General features: G+C 49.1%; 3 protein-coding genes across 3 annotated transcripts; 1 reads left to right on the top strand and 2 right to left on the bottom strand.

Moving 5' to 3' along the window:
• Positions 1-3838: 3838 nt before the first annotated feature.
• JR316_0004018 (Beta-1,3-glucan-binding protein) lies at positions 3839-6827 on the bottom strand (the record flags this gene model as incomplete). Its single annotated transcript, XM_047889787.1, has 8 exons — positions 3839-3975; positions 4074-4396; positions 4535-4684; positions 5059-5110; positions 5339-5399; positions 5474-5480; positions 5598-5954; positions 6034-6827. 8 exons carry the CDS (start codon positions 6825-6827, stop codon positions 3839-3841), a joined length of 1881 nt encoding a protein of 626 aa, XP_047752161.1.
• A 3388-nt stretch (positions 6828-10215) lies between these two features.
• JR316_0004017 (uncharacterized protein) lies at positions 10216-15141 on the top strand (the record flags this gene model as incomplete). The annotated part of the gene is made up of 15 exons (XM_047889786.1): positions 10216-10559; positions 10634-10742; positions 10980-11571; positions 11694-11803; positions 11897-11934; positions 12034-12174; positions 12248-12300; positions 12375-12549; positions 12625-12929; positions 13030-13380; positions 13480-13602; positions 14112-14334; positions 14629-14681; positions 14856-15028; positions 15103-15141. The coding sequence occupies 15 exons, from the start codon at positions 10216-10218 to the stop codon at positions 15139-15141; spliced, it is 2829 nt and encodes a 942-aa protein (XP_047752160.1).
• Positions 15142-16417: 1276 nt separating this feature from the next.
• On the bottom strand, positions 16418-18324 carry JR316_0004016 (Zinc-type alcohol dehydrogenase-like protein YogA; the record flags this gene model as incomplete). The annotated part of the gene is made up of 7 exons (XM_047889785.1): positions 16418-16623; positions 16953-17014; positions 17158-17559; positions 17614-17763; positions 17864-17969; positions 18042-18102; positions 18160-18324. 7 exons carry the CDS (start codon positions 18322-18324, stop codon positions 16418-16420), a joined length of 1152 nt encoding a protein of 383 aa, XP_047752159.1.
• Positions 18325-18524: the final 200 nt, after the last annotated feature.

The following is an 18524-nucleotide window of genomic DNA, read 5'->3' as shown; positions in this document are numbered from 1 at the left end:
GTGGCCATGGACTGACAATCAATATCTGGAATTGGCTTCCGTCACTGGGCGGGGGAGAAGATCATCTGGAAATATTACCTTGCTTGAGTCACGGTTGTATGTTTCTGACATATCAAAATGCGCTTCGTGGCTTGCAGGACAAGGTGTGTCTGGACATCCCTTTCAAAGCGTTATTCTCTCACTCATTCATTCATTCAACTGACCACAGATAATGTCCTCCATGCTTCTCGCATCATGCAGAATCATCTGTCAACTGTTGGTACAGTCCAGACCCTCGTCAAATAACTGTTTGAGTTTGTCAGACCAGACAGCCAGATAGGCGACTAACTTGTCTCGTAAATTGCACCATTCCATTCATGCATCCGTGCACAATGGTAACTCACCAGGGACATGGGGAGTTTGACTTGCGGGCGGTATTTGCAGGTACCGCCAAAGCATACGGCACCATCGCTTATGTTTTGTTTGGGCAAGGAACGCCATGAGCTATTTTTTGACGCACATGTCGCTTCGATTAACATATCGTGCCCTGGCTAAGTAATGCAATGCCCTATTGTCATTCTGTTCATTCCTTTTCAGTTCATTAATTTGACGGGAATCATACGTTCCTTCGCGGAGCCGCTGTTCGGCTCGTAGCTTACTATTTACATTTCACTGCTCAGCCACTGTCAGCTACGAAGCTTATGCGTATGCATTACTCTGACTCTGAATGTACTATGCTTACACCCGGCAATGTTCATTCAGGGCCTCTTCTTTTCGATGGTTCACATCTTTTCTCACCGGACTCGAATCTGTCCCGGTCGTGTCACCTCGCTTCACCGTGGCCTGATATGACCTGCCAAAGGTCCTTACATACACACAAACTCACACTGTCCTTTCCCCTCTTTGCACCCTGCGGTGCGCAAATTGTGCGGTAAATTTTCAGGCTTCTCTTCAATCACTAACCTTGCTACAGCCAATGAAACATGGGATTCGGATTCAGAGAACGTCCAGACTGATGCATGATTGTGATTATCAAGCCCTGTACATCCGTCGCAGAACTATGCAAAGTGTGAAGATATTCGGCGCGTCGTATGGGCTGGTGGGCCCACTCGCTCGCTAACACGGACAACAAAGTTATGGGATGATTGTATAGACGTTACACACGCGCCTCGTTCGTGTCCTTGTTCCTCATCCTTATCCTTGTGCCCAAGTTCTTCAAGACGTTTTGTCCGTTTAATTAGAATTAACCACATGCTTACACACATGCTTGATCGTGATGGGACGTGTACCCGTCCGTATAATCTATACTTACATACGCGTCCCGTCGAAATTCCTTCTCTGATTTTCTGATCGACGCGGCTGACTGAAAGAGTCCGTTGGGCCAATGGGAGTTCAACGTTCAGGACTTCGCAAAAATGTCTGATCCTGATCCCATTTATTTTTTCCCCCAAGGGCCATTATTGGGTTTTAAAAATAGCACGGCTTCACACAGAATGTTTAAAATTAAGAAAAACAGATTTTCAATTTTGATGCCGGATGGACGGACGGAGAGTCGGAGAGTCGGAAAACTCGGAAACTCGGGAGGGAGGATCGAACTTGAGGGGGGGGGGGGGGGGGCTGTCGATTGACGAGATCGTGAAAGACGAGTGGGGAATTTGTAGATGGCTGTTTTTCTCCTTTTCATTTGGCATACCGTGGGTATACACTGTCAGTTAACATGTGTGTAGAATTAACTTGAGTGTGTTTGAAGCTTATGTAGTGTGTAGGGTACAAGGGAATCGAACACCTTTTGGTCGAGGAGTCTAGGCACCAGGGGAGATTTAGTAATTTTCTTTCCCGGTTATCATCGACATGATTCGAAAATGAGGAGGGATTGTTAATTTTTTACCCCTTTGTGTTCGGTCTGCTTGAATATGGGTGGAACTGAGAACAGTGTGTAGGTAAGCTATCTAATGAAGATGAATGAATTTAGACGTTCAGTTAAATGGAATACTTGGACTGTAGGATATGCAGGGAGACTCAAGCTGGGGACAAGCACGGTATGGATTAAGAAAAACAATACAAGCTAGCTTCTAAATATCTAAGCTAAAACGCTCTATGAAGCAAGTCAAAATTCAAAGCCTACTATATCAGACGTCTGAAGCTTTGGAAGTCTGTAGTCTGAAGTTAAAATTTAGACCGGCTCGCAAAAAGGTGAAAATCGGAGCTGAAGGAGAAGCAGAAGCAGAAGCAGAAACCAGAAATCAGGTAAAGTAAAAACCACTGAGAGCATCAAAAATCGAAAATCGAAATCGAAAATTTTTTTTGAGTAATATCGTACTTATGTTAGTGTACACTACAAAGCGTCCATCCGGCACGCGTCGTGGTCGTGGCATGACGGGGGGTTGGTTGACTCTAACTATCTACCCTACCCGTCAACTTGGACTTGAACCTGTGCCCATCTCCATCTCCATCGACGCAGAAGCCTATATACGCTACCCAAGAATAAAAAAATATTAAAAACAAGACAACGATCGTTGGAGAAGACGTGGAGAGTGAGAGTGAGAGTGAGAGTGGGGAATGGTGAGTGGAGAATGGTGAGTGAAGAAAGCGCGGGACGCTTTTCTCGTCTGGTCTGGTCTGGTCTGGTTCGGTCTGACTGCACAGAGAATTAAAAAGACAACAAAAAGAGAGAGAGGTAGAGAGAAGGAGAGGTAGGAAGGGAGAAGGAGGAAAAGAAGAAGCAAGCTACAAAACAAAATTCGACAAAATTCGACAAAAAAAAACGCAAACGAAGCCAACGTAAAGAACGGATTCAGAAGTGTTCTGGGTTCTGTCAGGTGGAGCAGATTATGTACTTTAAATAAGAAAACGCAACGCGGGGGTCATTAATTAATACGAGGTTGAGTAAAAGTGAAGGTGCATGTATGTGGTGTACGTGTGTGTGTGGTGTGTGGTGTGTGTAGCAGTGGTAAGAGGTCGAGGTCGGCGGGGTAATGACTGTCGTCGGTCGGGTCGGGTCGGTATGTAAGTCGTGGCGAATACAAAGTAAGTTAAAAAGTCGAGGTCGAGTAAGCCAAATCAAGTCAAAATCAAATGAAAGGAATCGAGTTGAGTATAGTGTATCGGAGGTGTCGGAGGAGGGAATAGGGAATAGGGAATAGGGAGGAGGAGAGGAGGAAAGGAGGAAGATTAGGAAGGGCAGAACAAAGCACCGCCCAACCCAATCCCAATCCCAAGCGCATGCGCAGCACCAGACCTTAATCGCTTCCTGGCATTGGCCCTGGCCCTGGAACTCAGCAGTGCCGCCACATCTTGACATAGTCACTATACATCCGTAAAAACGGGACGGGACGGGAAAGTGCAACCATGTGGCCAAAAAAAAAAGATAACGAGATAAAAATAGATATTTCCGAAATGAGGAGATCATCGTTCCGTCGTTTGTTCGTCGTCCATCGGTCGTCCATCATCCATCAGTCAGTGGCAAGTCAGTGGCAAGTCAGTCAGTGGCGGTCAGCGAGGTAGGTCGGACCGTTGGACGTCGGTATCGGCATTGCGAATTGCGAAATGCGAATTGGGAGATGGGAAAATGGGAAATGGACAGGGTCCGCATCAGAGTCCGCATCCAGGGTCAATCAAGTCAAGTCAAAGTCAAAGTCAAAGTCAAAGTCAAGTCAGAGGTCGTCGATGTCGATGGAATGCGAACAGATGGGAAATGGGGAAATGTTTGAAGTTGCAGTTGAGGGTTGACACGCAGCCATCCATCGATAGACAAGACGGGAGTGAGAATGTTAAAACCAGCCGATTGCGGAAGAAAGGAAAGGAAAGGAAATGGAATATGCAAAAAAAAAAAAAAAAAAAAAAAAAAACAAGGAAGGCATCAGTAAGCAAAAAAAAATCCGCAAAAATCATACAGATGAGAGATGTGGACGTACACAACCATAGCACGGTCCTCCACATTCGACGGCCAAGTGGGATACCACTGCGCAAGCGACGCCGCAAAATCGTGTGGCGGGTCTATAATTCGATAATTCGATAATTCGATAATTCGAGGTAGATCGTTAGATTTATGAAAGCATGAACGTATGAACACAATGGACGGACGCCAAACGCACTTTGTGCACGGTCAAGCCACGGCTTGTTTCCTTGTCCCTCCGGGAACCACCCGTTCGTCGAGCCAACGCCCACATTCAGAATCAAATAAAATTCTGTGATGTACAATGATGTCAAGGTCAGCTTCACTCTTCCGAGATACAGACCAAGGACAGACGCACCCTGATCAAAAGGCGTCGCGTTCGTGCCGTTAATCCACGGGTTTTCGAGCGCGACGAGGCTGGAGCCGTTGTTGATGACGTCCGGGAACTGGCCGCGCTTGAAGAACGGCTCGTTGAAGCGCATGTCGAGGAGCGTGTGCAGACGCGTGTCGACTGATATCCGGCTGTGTGAATGCAAATACGGATACGAACGCGAATACGAATACGAATAGGAGATTGGAAAAAGGAAAGTCAGAAAATCATTACTCATCCGAACAAACAACACAAAGTAAGAAAAAGAAAAAGAAAAAGAAAAGACGTACAGGAACGTAGGCGTCCACTCCAACACATACGTATGGAAATCCGCCGCGAACGACTTGCGCTTGTCCGTCCACCAGCTGTAGGACTTGCTAGCGCCGTTCAGGTTCTGCGCCGGGCCCCAGTTCAGCGCGCCTTGGACGAAGTTCGAGCCGCTGTGGGATGAGAGGTGAGTAGAGTAAGTGAGAAGTGGGTACGGGGGTACGGGGGTAAGTGGGTAAGTGGGTAAGTAAGGTGAAAGGGTGGGTCGTTGGGTATGTAAGGAGAAATTGAGAATTGAGAATTGGAAAATTGAGGTGAGATGAAGATTGAGATTGAGGTTGAGATTGAGATTGAGGCCGTGCACCGCCTTCCTCCCCCCCCCCCCCCCCCCCCCCAAAAAAAAAAAAAAAAAAAAAAAAAGAATGGACTTGTAATTTCTGGGATATGCGGGCAGATAAAAAAGACTCGGACTCGGACTCAAAAGAGAAGACGCGCAAGGCGGATTACAGACTGGTGAAAACTGAAAAAATGCGGACTGCGGACTTACTGAGCGGTATACCGTATCCCGTTGCCGCGCGACTCTACGATGTCAATTTCGCCTAGATGGAAGATGAACAGAAAACAAAAAAGAAGATGAGGCGGTGTCAGTCAGGTTCGCGTTCGCAATGCCAATACAAATGGGTGTGGTAGGGTTTTAGGAATTAGGAATTACGAATTACGAATTACAAAGAATTGGGTATCGAAAGAAGTGGACAAAGTGGAAAAAAAAAAAAAAAAAAAAAGGGAGAAAGAAAAGAAAAGCGGAAAAGCGGAAAAAGCGTACGTACCGCTCAAAGGCCAAGGACCGTACACGTTGTCGCGGGGGAGCATCCATATCGCAGGCCACAACTAGTTCAAAAAAACGTAGTATCGTTAGTGGACAATGATTAGTGGTACCGGAATGGGAACGGGCGCTTGCTTACCCAATCTCTGCAAAAGGGGGAAGAAAAAGCCACCGTCAGATCCAGATAATTGAAAGCCACCGAACCGCCTCAAAGCGGCAAAAAAAGCAACCAAAAAGCAACCAAAGAAGAAAACTCCACATACCCATTCGGCATCTTCGCCCTAATCTCCACCCGCCCAAACTTAATACTCGCACTCCTCTGCGTCGTCAACCGCGCACTCTGCACCGGATTAATCACCGTCCCCGCCGTCCTATTGCTCACAGCACTACACGAGCGATAATATGATGCCCAGTCGAATTGGCGTACGCCGTCGAGGGTGACGAAGCCGTTGTCGGGGCGGGTGAGGTTGAATGTGCAGTCTGTGATGTTGTACACTGTGCCGTCCATTACTGCGTCCATCCCGATGTTGTCGGATGTGAGGGTTGGTACGATGTAGAGGTTGCCGTTTTGCACGAAGGAGTTGTTCCGTGAGGAGGTGGTCATTTCGAATTCGCCGTTTCTGTGTCATAGTACACATCGTTAAAACAATTTATCTTTAAAGAAAAAAAAAAGACGAAAAAAAAAGACAGAATACACACCCAAACCCATCCATATTGACCTCCCTAAAAAACGTGCCATTCTCACCAAACACGCCCTCCTCGCTATCAAAGTTCTCCTCGAGGACCAAACACAGCGGCGCCGTGTCCAGCGCGACATTCTTCCATGTGAAGTAGCACTGCACCGCGCCGCCCGCCAGCCCGATGAAGATGATGAAGTAGACGATCCAGTACGAGAACACGGCGCGCGGGTTCTTCTTCGCGGCCCACGGCTTGGACACTTCGGTGCCTTCGGGCAGCATGTGCGATTTCATGCGCGGGAATTTGGGTTTGGGCGCGCCGGGTGTGTGTGCGTTTGCGGTGCCATTGCCATTGCCATTTGCGGTACCATTGGAGTTGGCGTTGGCGTTATTATTATTATGATGATGATTAGCGCTATTCGCCAAATGGATCGCCGAGAGCCGCGAAGCGCTCGACACAGCCGAGGAGAACGCCGGCGTCGCAAAGCCCGACTGGCTCAATATCGACCTGCGCGACGCCACGGCAGCGGCAGCGGCCGTCGCGCTGAACGTCGAGTCGGGGAAAGAGACTTTGGATGAGCTAGGGCTTGGGGGCTGGTGGTGGATGGAGGGCGCGCGGCTGGAGTGCGGCGAGGCGAAGGGGTCCGAGGAGGCGGAGGCGGAGGCGGCCGTGTTAGGCCGTGTTGAGTCGGTGGTGGTGCTGGTGCTGTGGGCTGTTACGGGCCGCGTGGTGGTGTGTGAAGGAGAGGAGGTGGAAGAGGAGGAGGAGGTGGTGGGCTCCTTTTCCCGGACACTGCTGGTGGTGGTGTCGGACATGACTTGACGATGGAGACGACGACGACGACGACGACGGAGAAAGAAGCGGAGAAAGGGAGTGGAGGGAGTCGCAGGGGCGGAAAAAGGGGGGTGCGCAAGGTGCGAAGGCAGAAAGAGTTTTATAAGACCGAGGGAGTATATACGGTGCCTAGCACTGGCAGGACATATGTCAACGCAATGCGGGATTGTATCAAGTAACTTTGCTTGCGCCGATGACAAGGGAGGGAACCCTCTCTATCTATCTCTCACTTTTGCAATCTGCAAAGTTCTTCCGAGCCCGGGCAGGATGCTCAGAAAACAAAATAAACAAAAATGCAAAAAATTAAAAAATCCACGACACGAGACGCAAGGGGACACGGGAATCGAGTCGAATCGAATCTGTATTTGCGTCCAGGGGCAGACCAGAACAGACCAGAACAGAACAGACAGGACACGACAGGACAAGATGATTGCGATTCGTGATTTGTGATTGATAGCTGACCGGAATGGCTGGCTGGGTGGGAAGTGCGAGTGTTATCCCCTACGTGCGATCTTTCGGTTCAATTTTCGTTTTCGTCCCTTTGCCTTTGACTTGTCGTTGTTGTGTGTGGTGACTGCAAGAATGGCGCACTTCGTGCTCATCGCTCATCAGATTTACACCCGTTTTTACGTGAACCGCGCAAACACAGAGCAAAGCAAAGTACCCTTCCCCCTTCTTCGATCGGAGTATAACAATGAGGAGGGGGGGGGGGGCGATGGTGAAAAGGGGGAAATAGGATATAGGGAATAGGAAATAGGCAGCCGGACACGGGGCACGGACGCGGACACGGACGCGGACTGCGTTCTAACTTCTAGTCGTGCGGGGGTGCAGTGCATCTCCAGCAGTGCATCTCCAGCAAAGAACAAGAACAAGAACCCCTGAAAAAAAAAACCGAGCTCGAGCCCGAGCTCGAGCTCGAGCCTAACTTCTGCGGAGCAAGATGCGATTTCATTATTTCATTTCCATTTCAGGTGTGGGTGTGTGAACTTTATCACCCCCTTCTCCTTCTTCCTTCTCTTTCTTCCGGGTGGGAATGTAATGGCAGGTCGAACAGTCGAAGATGCTGGGGGGGGGGGGGGTGGGGGGGAAGGGGGTGCGTGAGGCAAGGCGAGGCGAGGGGGGAGAAGGAAAAACACACACGCCTGTCACTGTCACTTGCCAAAACCAAAACCAAAAGCTGTATCTGTATCGATCATATCCCGAGGGCATGTGTGGAAAAACCACCAATCATCAATCATCAATCATCAATCTGCAATCTGGAATTGGAATTCAGTTGGTTAATTATAAATTAATAAAGACACATATAGACGGAGGGAAGGGAAGGGAGGGAAAAAAAGAGAGAGAAGAGGAGGAGGCGGAGGCGGAGGGGTGTAAAAATAACATACACGAGCACGAGAGAACCTTTGTGATTTTGTGTTTTGTGTTCTAGTATTGCCGTTCCCGTTCCGATTTATCTCGCTTTACAGAGACTCCGACAAGACGAGACGAGTCACCCAATGCAATGTAATCCAATGCAATAGAAGGCAATGTAATGCGAGATTGGCGATCTTTCACGAACCCAACACCCAACCCAACCCAAAGTCATTCCTCAAGGCCTCATTCCTCATTCCGGAATGAGGAATGCAATGGGGAATAGGGAATGGCACTGGCATATGTTGAGGATGGACGGATGATATATTCGTGTCCATGTCCGTGTTCGTTCGCTGGCTCGCTGGCTTGTTGTCCATGCCGACGACGCGACACGACGACACGAACGACACGACAGATGCGGTCCCAGGCCTACCTACATATTACCCATTCCATTATCCATGTCCAATGTCCATGTACATGTACATGCAGCGCTGTTCCGGTTCTGGTTCTGGTCTGCCTTGTTCTTTCATTGTTCATGTTCTTGTTCATGTTCTTGTTCCTGGCATACCGGACCAGGAGGCGTTACAGAGGCCGGCCAATGTCAATACCTAGCTTATACCTAACCAAAACTTACTTACATACACACTTTTGACGCTTCTTTTCGTTTCTTCTGTATATTAGATTACCCTCGTCACATGGAATCTTGCGCGATCAAGTGTGTTCATTAAGCTTTCATTCTCGAGTAGTCTCGGGGTGGGTGCGTGGGGTGTCAACCACTGAGCACTGATACATTGGATACATTCGACACACATACACTGTATCCATTCGAGGGTACTGCCAGTGGCATTGCGAATTGCGAATTGCGATTTCGTAGGCCTTTTCGCATTTCGCAGCCGGGTTATCATCGGCTTTGGGTAAATTAGACAGCAGATAGAGGGAGAGATAGCTATAATACCTGCACCGTTCATTGACATTACAATGCCCATGTCCATGTCCATGTCCAAGTCCATCCATGTCAGGTTCCAGGCCCCGGCTCAGGCTCGTGCTCACAAAATGGGAAATGGGAAATGGGAAATGGGAAAGGGGGGTCTGAGTGTGTTGGAACAGACCTGATTGGATTGGGATTGCGTGTAAAGATAGCCATGCCATGAGATGACATTCCATTCCGATGGCGAGGGCTGGGAGAAGGGCTGGGAGAAGCGATGGGAGAAGCGAAGCGTGATGGTGATGGCCGCAGAGAGCTGTGTTTGTGTCTGTGTCTGTGTCTGTGTCTGTGTCACTTTCGGAATCGGAATACAAGCAGATGGCTGGCTGGCTGGCTGGCGGTGGTAAGGTGGGAGAAATCGCGGGTGAAAAAATAAAACGAACGCGAACGCGACAAACGGCAGCGTTTGCGTGGTGTAAAAACAACAACAACAACAGCGCAATCATTTTTCGTGATAAGCAAGGGACAGGAACGAGTTACAACTCGGATGGACGGGGAATTGAAAACGACATTAAAAATAAAAATAAAAAAGGAATAGAAGTTCTGGCGATGTATACCATGCGATGGGATGCGATATGTTGTGTTGTGTTGTGTGTTTGGTTCCTGCGCTATACATAATGAATGATAACGGATGAAATGTACACGGAGGCAAGACGACAAATCACAAATCGTGAATGCCATTAAGATTGACATGAGTGTGACCCATCGTACAAAGATCGTCACGGTGAGTCACTGATGGGATGGTTAATGCCGATGTCACATCGCTGTCGAAGTCGAAACTTTACACTTATTTCCGATTTGCACTCGCCCGTCTGGCTGGCTGCATGGCCTTTGAGTATTGTACGTTTGACGCTCTTGGGAAGCATTCATGTATAAAGCGCACGAGAACCCGTTGAGAGAATAGTTGGCCCCGTCCTTGTACCCCTCCGAGACGGCTGCTGCTGTTCCCCCGGCTTTCCTCCTCCTCCCTGCTTACTTTCACTCCCCTTTAATCACCCTTTAGTGTTACTTACTTCTACATTATCCGTTTAACAATGTCTGCAGGAGGTTTTGCCCGCCCCGTCACCATCTACAACAGCGACTACGATCTCTGGGATGCATGGCTCCATAAAATATGCAAGTCCCTCTCTCCCACCCAAGGCATACTAACGACTAACCGAACACACATAGATGAGGCCACGCAGCAGGAGAACTGGTTCATGCCGCTCGAGGAGACCGTCGCGACAGGCGTCGCCCTGCGCGTCGACGACGGCTTCTTCCGCGTGTTCCCGTACGAGAACCCCGCGCTCGTCCCGTTCGAAGCGGCCGTGCGCAAGCTCAACCCCGTCGTCGCTGTCAAGATACGCAACACGTCTGTCCAAGCTGCCATCCGCAAAATGTCAGTGTCCCAGTATCAGTCCTCGTCTTTGTTGCTTATTAGTTGATTAATTGCAATTTGTTGCGTCTTTGTAGAGGCCCGAACGACGACTGTCTTTACATTGATAGTAACACCCGCATCCAGATCTTGGACAGCATCGATATGCTCCCCTCTGCCGAGAAAGACCAGTGTGGCGCCTTTATCGTAAGTCGGGTGTCTATATTTATCATTTACCTCTTCCCTCCCTCCCTCCCATCCTCCCAATTATACTTCCACTTTGAGTAAAATTTAAATTTAAATCCCACCCACCTTCACTCACACCCACTCAATCATAATCATAATCATAATCATAATCACAATCCCACCCCCCTCCCCTTCCATCCCATCTAATTCAATTCAATACCATCTAATTCACACACGCTAACCTCACCCCTCCTCCAGCGCGACGAACGCGCCGTCGTCCTCTGGAGCTACAACCTCGAAACCATCCTGCCCCTCTGCAAAGAATTCGAAGAAAAGCTCATCAAGCACATATGGCGCACGCGCGGGTCGGGCGTCGTAGCGCACCGCGCCTCCGCGCCGTCCGTCTCCGTCTCCGTCACCTCTTCCACCGGCGCGGGGACGAGACCGGTCACGGCGAACTCGACGACGACGTCGATTGCTGTGATCTCGCCTGATGGGTCGCAGGTTGCCTTGAATGAAAAGGAGGAGAATGAGAAGGGAGGTGCGGAGGTGTCGGTCAAGTCTGTGCCGTCCAGCGATACAGATCTTACCAGCTCCAACAAGGAAGCCTCTTCTACCTCTGCCACCTCCGCCTCCACCTCCTCCCCCTCTACCTCCGCCACAGCCGCCACGGCGCCCGCAACGAACAAGCGCTCGTGGTGGAGCTGGAAGCTCCAGCCCAAATCTTCCGCGCCTGCGAAAGCGGCGGGGGAGAGTGATCCGGAAAAGGGCAGTGCGGGGAAGAGGAAGGAGCGCAAGCTTGTGCTTATTGGTCCGATTTATGCTGGGTTGGGCGCTGCGATGGCTGCTTGTGCGTGTCTTTTTCCTTTTTCTTGGTTTCCTTTTTCTCTCTTTGTTGTCTTGTGTTGTGTGGTTTCCGCAATTGTACATGCAGGCGCAACATGCTAATTATGGTTTACATCATCCACACAGATTTCATGACGGCAGGCTGTGCAGTCCTCCTCGAAGAATACAGGCTCGACGGCGATGCGACGCGCTTTGCGCTCGTTCTGACGTTACCGGTTATATACTGCGTCTCCATCGTACGTTTCTCTCATTGTTTTCGTTTTTTTTTTTAAAAAAAAACAATATGGAAGAGGAATCTGATTTGCGTTTTTTTATTTTTTGTTGTGTAGTTCTTCTGCTTGCAGCTTATTGGGAATATATGTCTAATGTACGTCACCCTCTCTCTCACCCTCCCCTTCTCCCTCTCCCTCTTTCGGGAAATCGCAATATTACCGAGACTGACTATACCCTTTCCCCCCTTTTTCAGCCTCGGCCCCGTTGCTCAGTACCATGAAAACTCGATGTATTACTCTGCCGTCAAACCGGATCCGAACCCCGAAGTCGACAATAATCTCCCGCACATCACTATCCAGCTGCCTGTGTATAAGGAGAGTCTTGAGTTGACTATGTCAGTCTTTTTCCCTTTCTTTCTTTCTTTCTTGTAGACTGCGGACTGACTTGGTGGTGGTGGTATCTTTCAGTGCGCCGTCGGTGTACTCTGTGAAGAAGGCTATGCAGACATATGCGCGTCAAGGTTTGTCCCATCCATTTTTTTTTAAAAAAAAAAACAATATATTTCATGTTGGTTAACGGGGTACATGTAATTAGGTGGTACATCCGCGATATTCATCTGCGACGACGGGTTACAGCTCATCTCGGAGGCGGACCGGAAAGAGCGTATTGCGTTCTACGCGAACCATAATATCGGGTGGACCGCGCGGCCTGGGCACTCGAGTGCACCTGACGGGTTCAAGCGCGCGGGGAAATTCAAGAAAGCTAGCAAGTACGTATCTCCCCCTCCCCCTCCCTCCCTCTCTCTTCACACCGTCCACTAACCCACCCACCCGCCACACAAAAGCATGAACTACGGCCTCGCGCTCTCCCTCAAACTCGAAAAGTTCCTCGCGCAGCTCGAAGCGGAGGGCGCAGACGACACCGCCGACGAATCCCTCGAAGACCGTGCGATGAAGATGGCGCAAGAGGAGATCTACGCCGAGTCCGGGAATAGGTGGAGGCCGTGGTGTGCGAATGGGAAGTCGTTGAGGGTTGGAGAGATCATTTTGATTATTGATGCGGATACGATTGTGCCCGAGGATTGTTTTAGGGATGCGGCGAGGGAGATGTATGAGAGTCCGGATTGTGCGATTATTCAGCATGAGAGTGGTATGTCCCTTTCCCTTTCCCTTTCCTTTTCCCTTTTTTTTTTTTTTTTGCTTTTTTGTTTGGTGAAATGAATGGGATACTGATCCACTGGATTTGGTAGATGTCATGCAAGTCGCACACCACTACTTCGAAAACGGTATCACACACTTCACGCGGCGCATCAACAAGTGCATCTCCCTCGGCTGCGCCAACGGCGAAGTCGCGCCGTTCGTCGGACACAACGCCTTCCTGCGCTGGTCAGCCGTGCAGGACGCCGCCTTCGTCGACCCCGCCGACGGAAAGAAGAAGCAGTGGTCCGAGGCGAACGTCTCGGAGGACTTTGATCTCGCGCTGAGGCTTTTGTTGAAGGGGTATAACCTCCGATGGGCGACGTATTCGAATGGGGGCTTCAAAGAGGGTGTGTCGTTGACGATTGTGGATGAGCTTGCGCGATGGCAGAAGTATGCTTATGGTGCGTTTTGGTTTTGTTGCTTTTTTTCTGCGGGTGGTGGAGGGTGAAGATGGTGTGCATTAACTGATGATTTTTTTCGTTTTTTTTTGCGTTTGATAGGTTGTAACGAGATTATTTTTAACCCTCTCATTAAATGGTGGAAGTGCGGTCCAATCAGCCCCCAACTGCGCGGATTCGTATGGTCTGCAGCTCCCGTGCACTACAAGATCGGTATGATGGCCTGTACGTCTCTTCCCTCTCTTCCCCCCACTCCCCGGGGTTGTCGATGATAGCAGTTGTGCTAATTATAACTATCTCCTCGTTTTCTTTTCCCACACATTGCCCGTTTGTCGACGTGGTGATATGTAGACATGTTCAGTTATTGTGAGTACCCGTTTGTCCCTTTTAATTTGGGTTATTTTTGGAGAGATTGGGAGATGGCTTTTTCATTTTTCTCCGAGCTCGTCGTGACAAGATGAGACAGCACAAGACAAAGATGCGAGCCCCCCTCGGTCGCTTTTGTGCTTTGTATACTGCATCTTTTCATCTTTTCATCTTTCATCTTTCATTTCACATTGTCCCTGTCGTATTGCGAATGATCGAGGCGATGGATGGACAAGCTTCTCCGCCTCTCTTCCTCCCTCCCCTTTGCCTTCTCCCCTTCCCACCCTCCATTTTCTCAAACCCTAATCACCAATCACATAACCAAATCACAATCACCAATTACTAACCTAACCACACGCATTTCACAGATGGTATAGCAGCCGCGACAGTCGGCTCTATCCTCAACTACCTGATCCTAGGCCTCGCACCGCAGCTCGACAGGTTCTACCTGCACTCGTTCGAGATTCTCCTCGCGTGCACGGTCGTTTTTCCGGGTATAGGGAATGTGGGGTATACCCTCCTTGAGTATAGGCTCGGCCAGACGAATATGTTCGCGGCGATGTTTGAGAATTTGAGATGGGTCCCTTTCTTGTGAGTGCATTGGTTGTATTCTGGTGTTGCCCGCTGGGTTGGGCTGTGTGACTGGATAAGATAACTGACTGCTATCTTTTTTTTTCTTTGCTTCTATGTCCTGTCTCCTGTCCTGTCCTGTCCTGTCGGCGGTGTCATGGTTGCAGCCTCTTCTTCTTCGGCGGGATGAGTATCCATCTGTCGACCGCGCTCTTGGCCCATCTGTTCTCGTACAACATGTGAGTGACACCCCCCCTCTACATGCATGTAGATGTAGTTTTTCTTCGGTTTTGCTGATTACGATTTTGATATTAGGACTTGGGGGTCTACCGGAAAGGAAGTCGAGCTTTCGTCGTTCTGGATCGAAGGTATGTCAATCCCAATCCCGGTTTATCTCACCTGTATCTGTATCTGTATCTGCATTCTTGCCTTGCCTTGCCTTGCCTGTCTTTGTCTTGGCGAGGTGCAGGTGCTGATGCTGGTGCAGGTGTAGACGTATGACTTTCCTTGAACATGTACTAATGAATATTAATTTACTCTAGTCCCGCGTATCTGGCAGCGCTTCAAGCTCTCCTTCATCATCTGCTTCATGTGCATCGCGATGATGGTCATCTTCACGACCGACGTCGTCCCGTTCGAGTGGCAGATCGCAGGGTGGAACTATGCGCTCGTCATCCCGCTCTCCCTCGTCGTCGGGTGCCATATCTTGCTTCCTGTGCGTTTCCTTCCTTTTTTCTTCTTCTTTGGAGTAAAGACAGAACTGATGGGTATTTGTTGAATCACTTGCAGATTGTGCTCAACCCGTGGCTCATGATTTTCAGTTATTAAGTTAAACTGGATAACATTGAGAGCCGCAACGATATCGAGCATATTCCATTCCTTGTCCGCTCTTTTCAGTCTTGCGCTACCATCAAAGCTTCTATCTTAATTTCTCCTGAACTAGACATCCTCCTCACTCTCACTCTCACTCTCACTCTTGAATCCCCTATGTTCTTTCCGTTCCGCTTCCCTTTATTTTAAACAACACCACATGCAATCGGACAGTCCCAGTAACGATCCATGCCTTTTCAAACCCTCCAGACAACACACACACACCACACTCGTTCTTTCCCCGGATACGCGGATTGAGTTCTTTCGTTGTCGAGTTTGTTGTTTTTTTCAAGTTTTGATCAACCTTACCCTCACTCTCGCTCTCGTCATATTCATTGTACTCGTATATCTAATTTATCTTGGACTCCCGTAGCCAAGCCCTGTCATTACTCCTGTTTTTGTTCATTGCCTCCTCTTAGTATTACCCTCTTCACGTCAAACTCAATCTGTAGTACCAATTTCCCTTCATTTTTTGTGTTTTTCTTTGGTTTTTTTTTTTTTGGTCTGTAGGGTTTTTTTGTGGTCGTTTTTTGTGGACATTTCCCCTCTCTCTCCTCTCTGCCTGTGTCTTCTACCCCGCCGTTCTTTGTTCTCATTCTCGGTCTCGGTCTCGCTACCCCACGCACGCACGCACGCACGCACATACGTACATACATGCACACATGCATTGCTGAAGAGCTCGCAGCACTGCCTGTCTGTCTGTTTCGTTTCGTTTCGTTTCTTTCTTTTTGTGTTTTTTATATGATAGACATTGACGCCCTTGGACTGTCCCTGATCAGATAGATGGTCGTATTTAATTGTATCCACCCCGCGAAATAAATTAATTGTCGTATATTGTCTCGTTTCAGTTGCATTTACATCTACAGTTGCATTTGCATCGAGATGGGTAACATTGCATGGTGTCAAGTGTGATTGGGAAAATGCTCATGCGAGGTTCGAGTCATGGATACATTTATTCAATAAACGTGAAAAGGGCAAGCAAGCAAGGAAAGGTCCAGGGATGCAGTTAGCATCGAAGGCTCGGTCGAAGCTCGTCAATTCATTCATTCCTCGTTCATTCATTCATTCATTCGATGGATTCATGGCAATGGAAGATTTATGATGCGCATTCAAATTGTCCACCTGCATCTCCTTCCCTCCTAGACCTAATTCCTGGGTCGCGAAGCACCAAATTCTGCATGATACGATGTAGAGATACATATACATATACATATACATGTGCATATAAGTAGATCTAGAGCTTCGCGTGGGTATTTCCCATCTCGCCGCCGCGCAGTTTGATGACGACTTTCCCGAACTGATCACCGCGCTTGATCAGCTCGAACCCTTCCTCGGCCGATTCGAGCCCGTCGAGAATGTGCGATACGATAGGCACGATGCGGTGCTTCGCGATGAACGCGGTCGCGTCTAGCAGGTCCTGGTGAGACCCCATCGTGGATCCTGTGTTTGTATTTTGCATTTGCATTTGCATTTGCATTGGTGTTTGTGTTTGTGTTTGCGGTGGTATTGATATTGATAGAGGTGTAAAAGTAGATGTCGTTTGCATCCATCCATACCCATACGACGCGTCGACGTCGGCGTCAGTTGGGGGGTTCAAATTAGATTGGGTTCGGTGGTGGCAGGAACCAACAGGTGTTGAGAAGTCGGGAAGGTTTGAAGCGGAGACAAGAGGGAGAATATACGGAGAGGTTTCAAGTTGTGATTGGACGGTGGGATGTAAAAATTGGCCAGTGAGAAAAGGTCAGTATTAGGAAACATACGGCACATACCAAGTAATTGCTGGTTTGCGAGGACTTGCCGCATTGTCAGGGTTATTTTAGGGCTTGCCGTCCTGTCGGGGTATCAGTGTTAATAGCGTGTTTTGATTTAGCGAGCGGGGTGTAAGCATATTCCGAGATGCTTGTCCCTTCGCTCTTGGGGACAAGGAGGCAATAGATGTTCTGCCAATGGATTAGTGAAGAGAAGCGAACGTACATCCCATAACAGACAACACGCCCCCCCTGCTTGAGTATTTTCCCGGCCTGCCCAAAGATATCTCCTCCTGCGGAATCAATAATCGCATCGAGCATGGCTCCTTTCTTCTCTTTAGCAAGCAATGTGCCTATTCGTGCTGCCCAGTTTTCTTTCACAAACTTTAGATTGTGTTCTTGGGTTTGGGAGATGGAGGGGGGGTATGACTTACTTTCCTTGTAGTTCGCGCCGCCTTTGGCGCCGAGAGATACGGCTTTTTGGATCTTTGCTTCGTTTCCACTCGTCACATATACATTGGCCCCCTTTGCGAGACATAATTGCATCGCGAGAAGCGCAACGCCGCCCCCAATTCCCGTGATGAGAACATTTTGTCCCTTTTCGACCTGGGCATTCACGGCGACGGCTCTAAGAACCCGAGGTCAGAAGCTACATTGGCCTTTGCTGGTTTTGAACGCTAACCTCCAGGCTGTTACACCGCCAATGGGCCATGCGGCAATGTGGACGTCATCAAGATGCTCAGGAGTTGGAATGACTTGGTCTCGCTCAACGACGACATGCTCTGCAAAGGTGCCAATGGGGGGATAAACGCCACCACCCAAGATGCCAAATCTACTCAAATAAAGTCAATATTGCTTCAAGACACGTTGTATTGGCGAGTCGTGGTTTGTTTGGGTTTAATACGAGCGCGGAGAAGAGCGGGAATGCAGACCTTGATTCTGGGGCGTGAGGATCCTTCTCCCAGCCCCTTGACGGGGTCAAGAAGACGCGCTTGTTTAGCAAGGGGTCATTTGGTGTCCCAGATGCAATCACAACCCCTGGTAGTGCCCAAAGCGCGTCAGTTAAGGTTACATATTATTGAAAAGAAGACCTATGCTACTTTCCTGCACCATCGCCGCCAAAGACAGCACCTAGTTGAATGTTTGGGTACTGTCCCTGTCGGATCCACACCTGATGAAAGGCAGAGCGTTACATGACCGCGGGGCATATGTACATGCGCATACGCACATCTTTGTGGTTGAATCCTACTGCGCCCATCTTGACCACGACTTCCCCAGCTTTTGGGGGTGAAAGAGGTCGTTTGACCACAGGTGCGTCATAGTACAACGGTGTCCGCGGAACTTGTGATTCCTGGAGTACAACAGCTTTCGTGTGAGTCGGTAACTTGCTCATAACGGTTAGAACTAGAAGTGCACCTTTAAAACGCCTCTGTGGCTTAGTAAATGGGAACGTCCCTGGATGTTGTGTTGCTTGCCGGGTAAGAATGAACAGGAAAGCCGACGGGTGCCAAGAAGGCAGAGATAAGATAAGATTGTGTCCTTTTGTTGACCGCCAAGCTCTGTTGCTCTCAACCTAACCACAATGACCCATTG

Source organism: Psilocybe cubensis, chromosome 3 (genome assembly GCF_017499595.1).
Source record: "Psilocybe cubensis strain MGC-MH-2018 chromosome 3, whole genome shotgun sequence".
Lineage (NCBI taxonomy): Eukaryota > Fungi > Basidiomycota > Agaricomycetes > Agaricales > Agrocybaceae > Psilocybe > Psilocybe cubensis.
The sequence above is the reverse complement of the archived record's forward strand: the minus strand, read 5'-3'. Positions and strand labels throughout refer to the sequence as shown.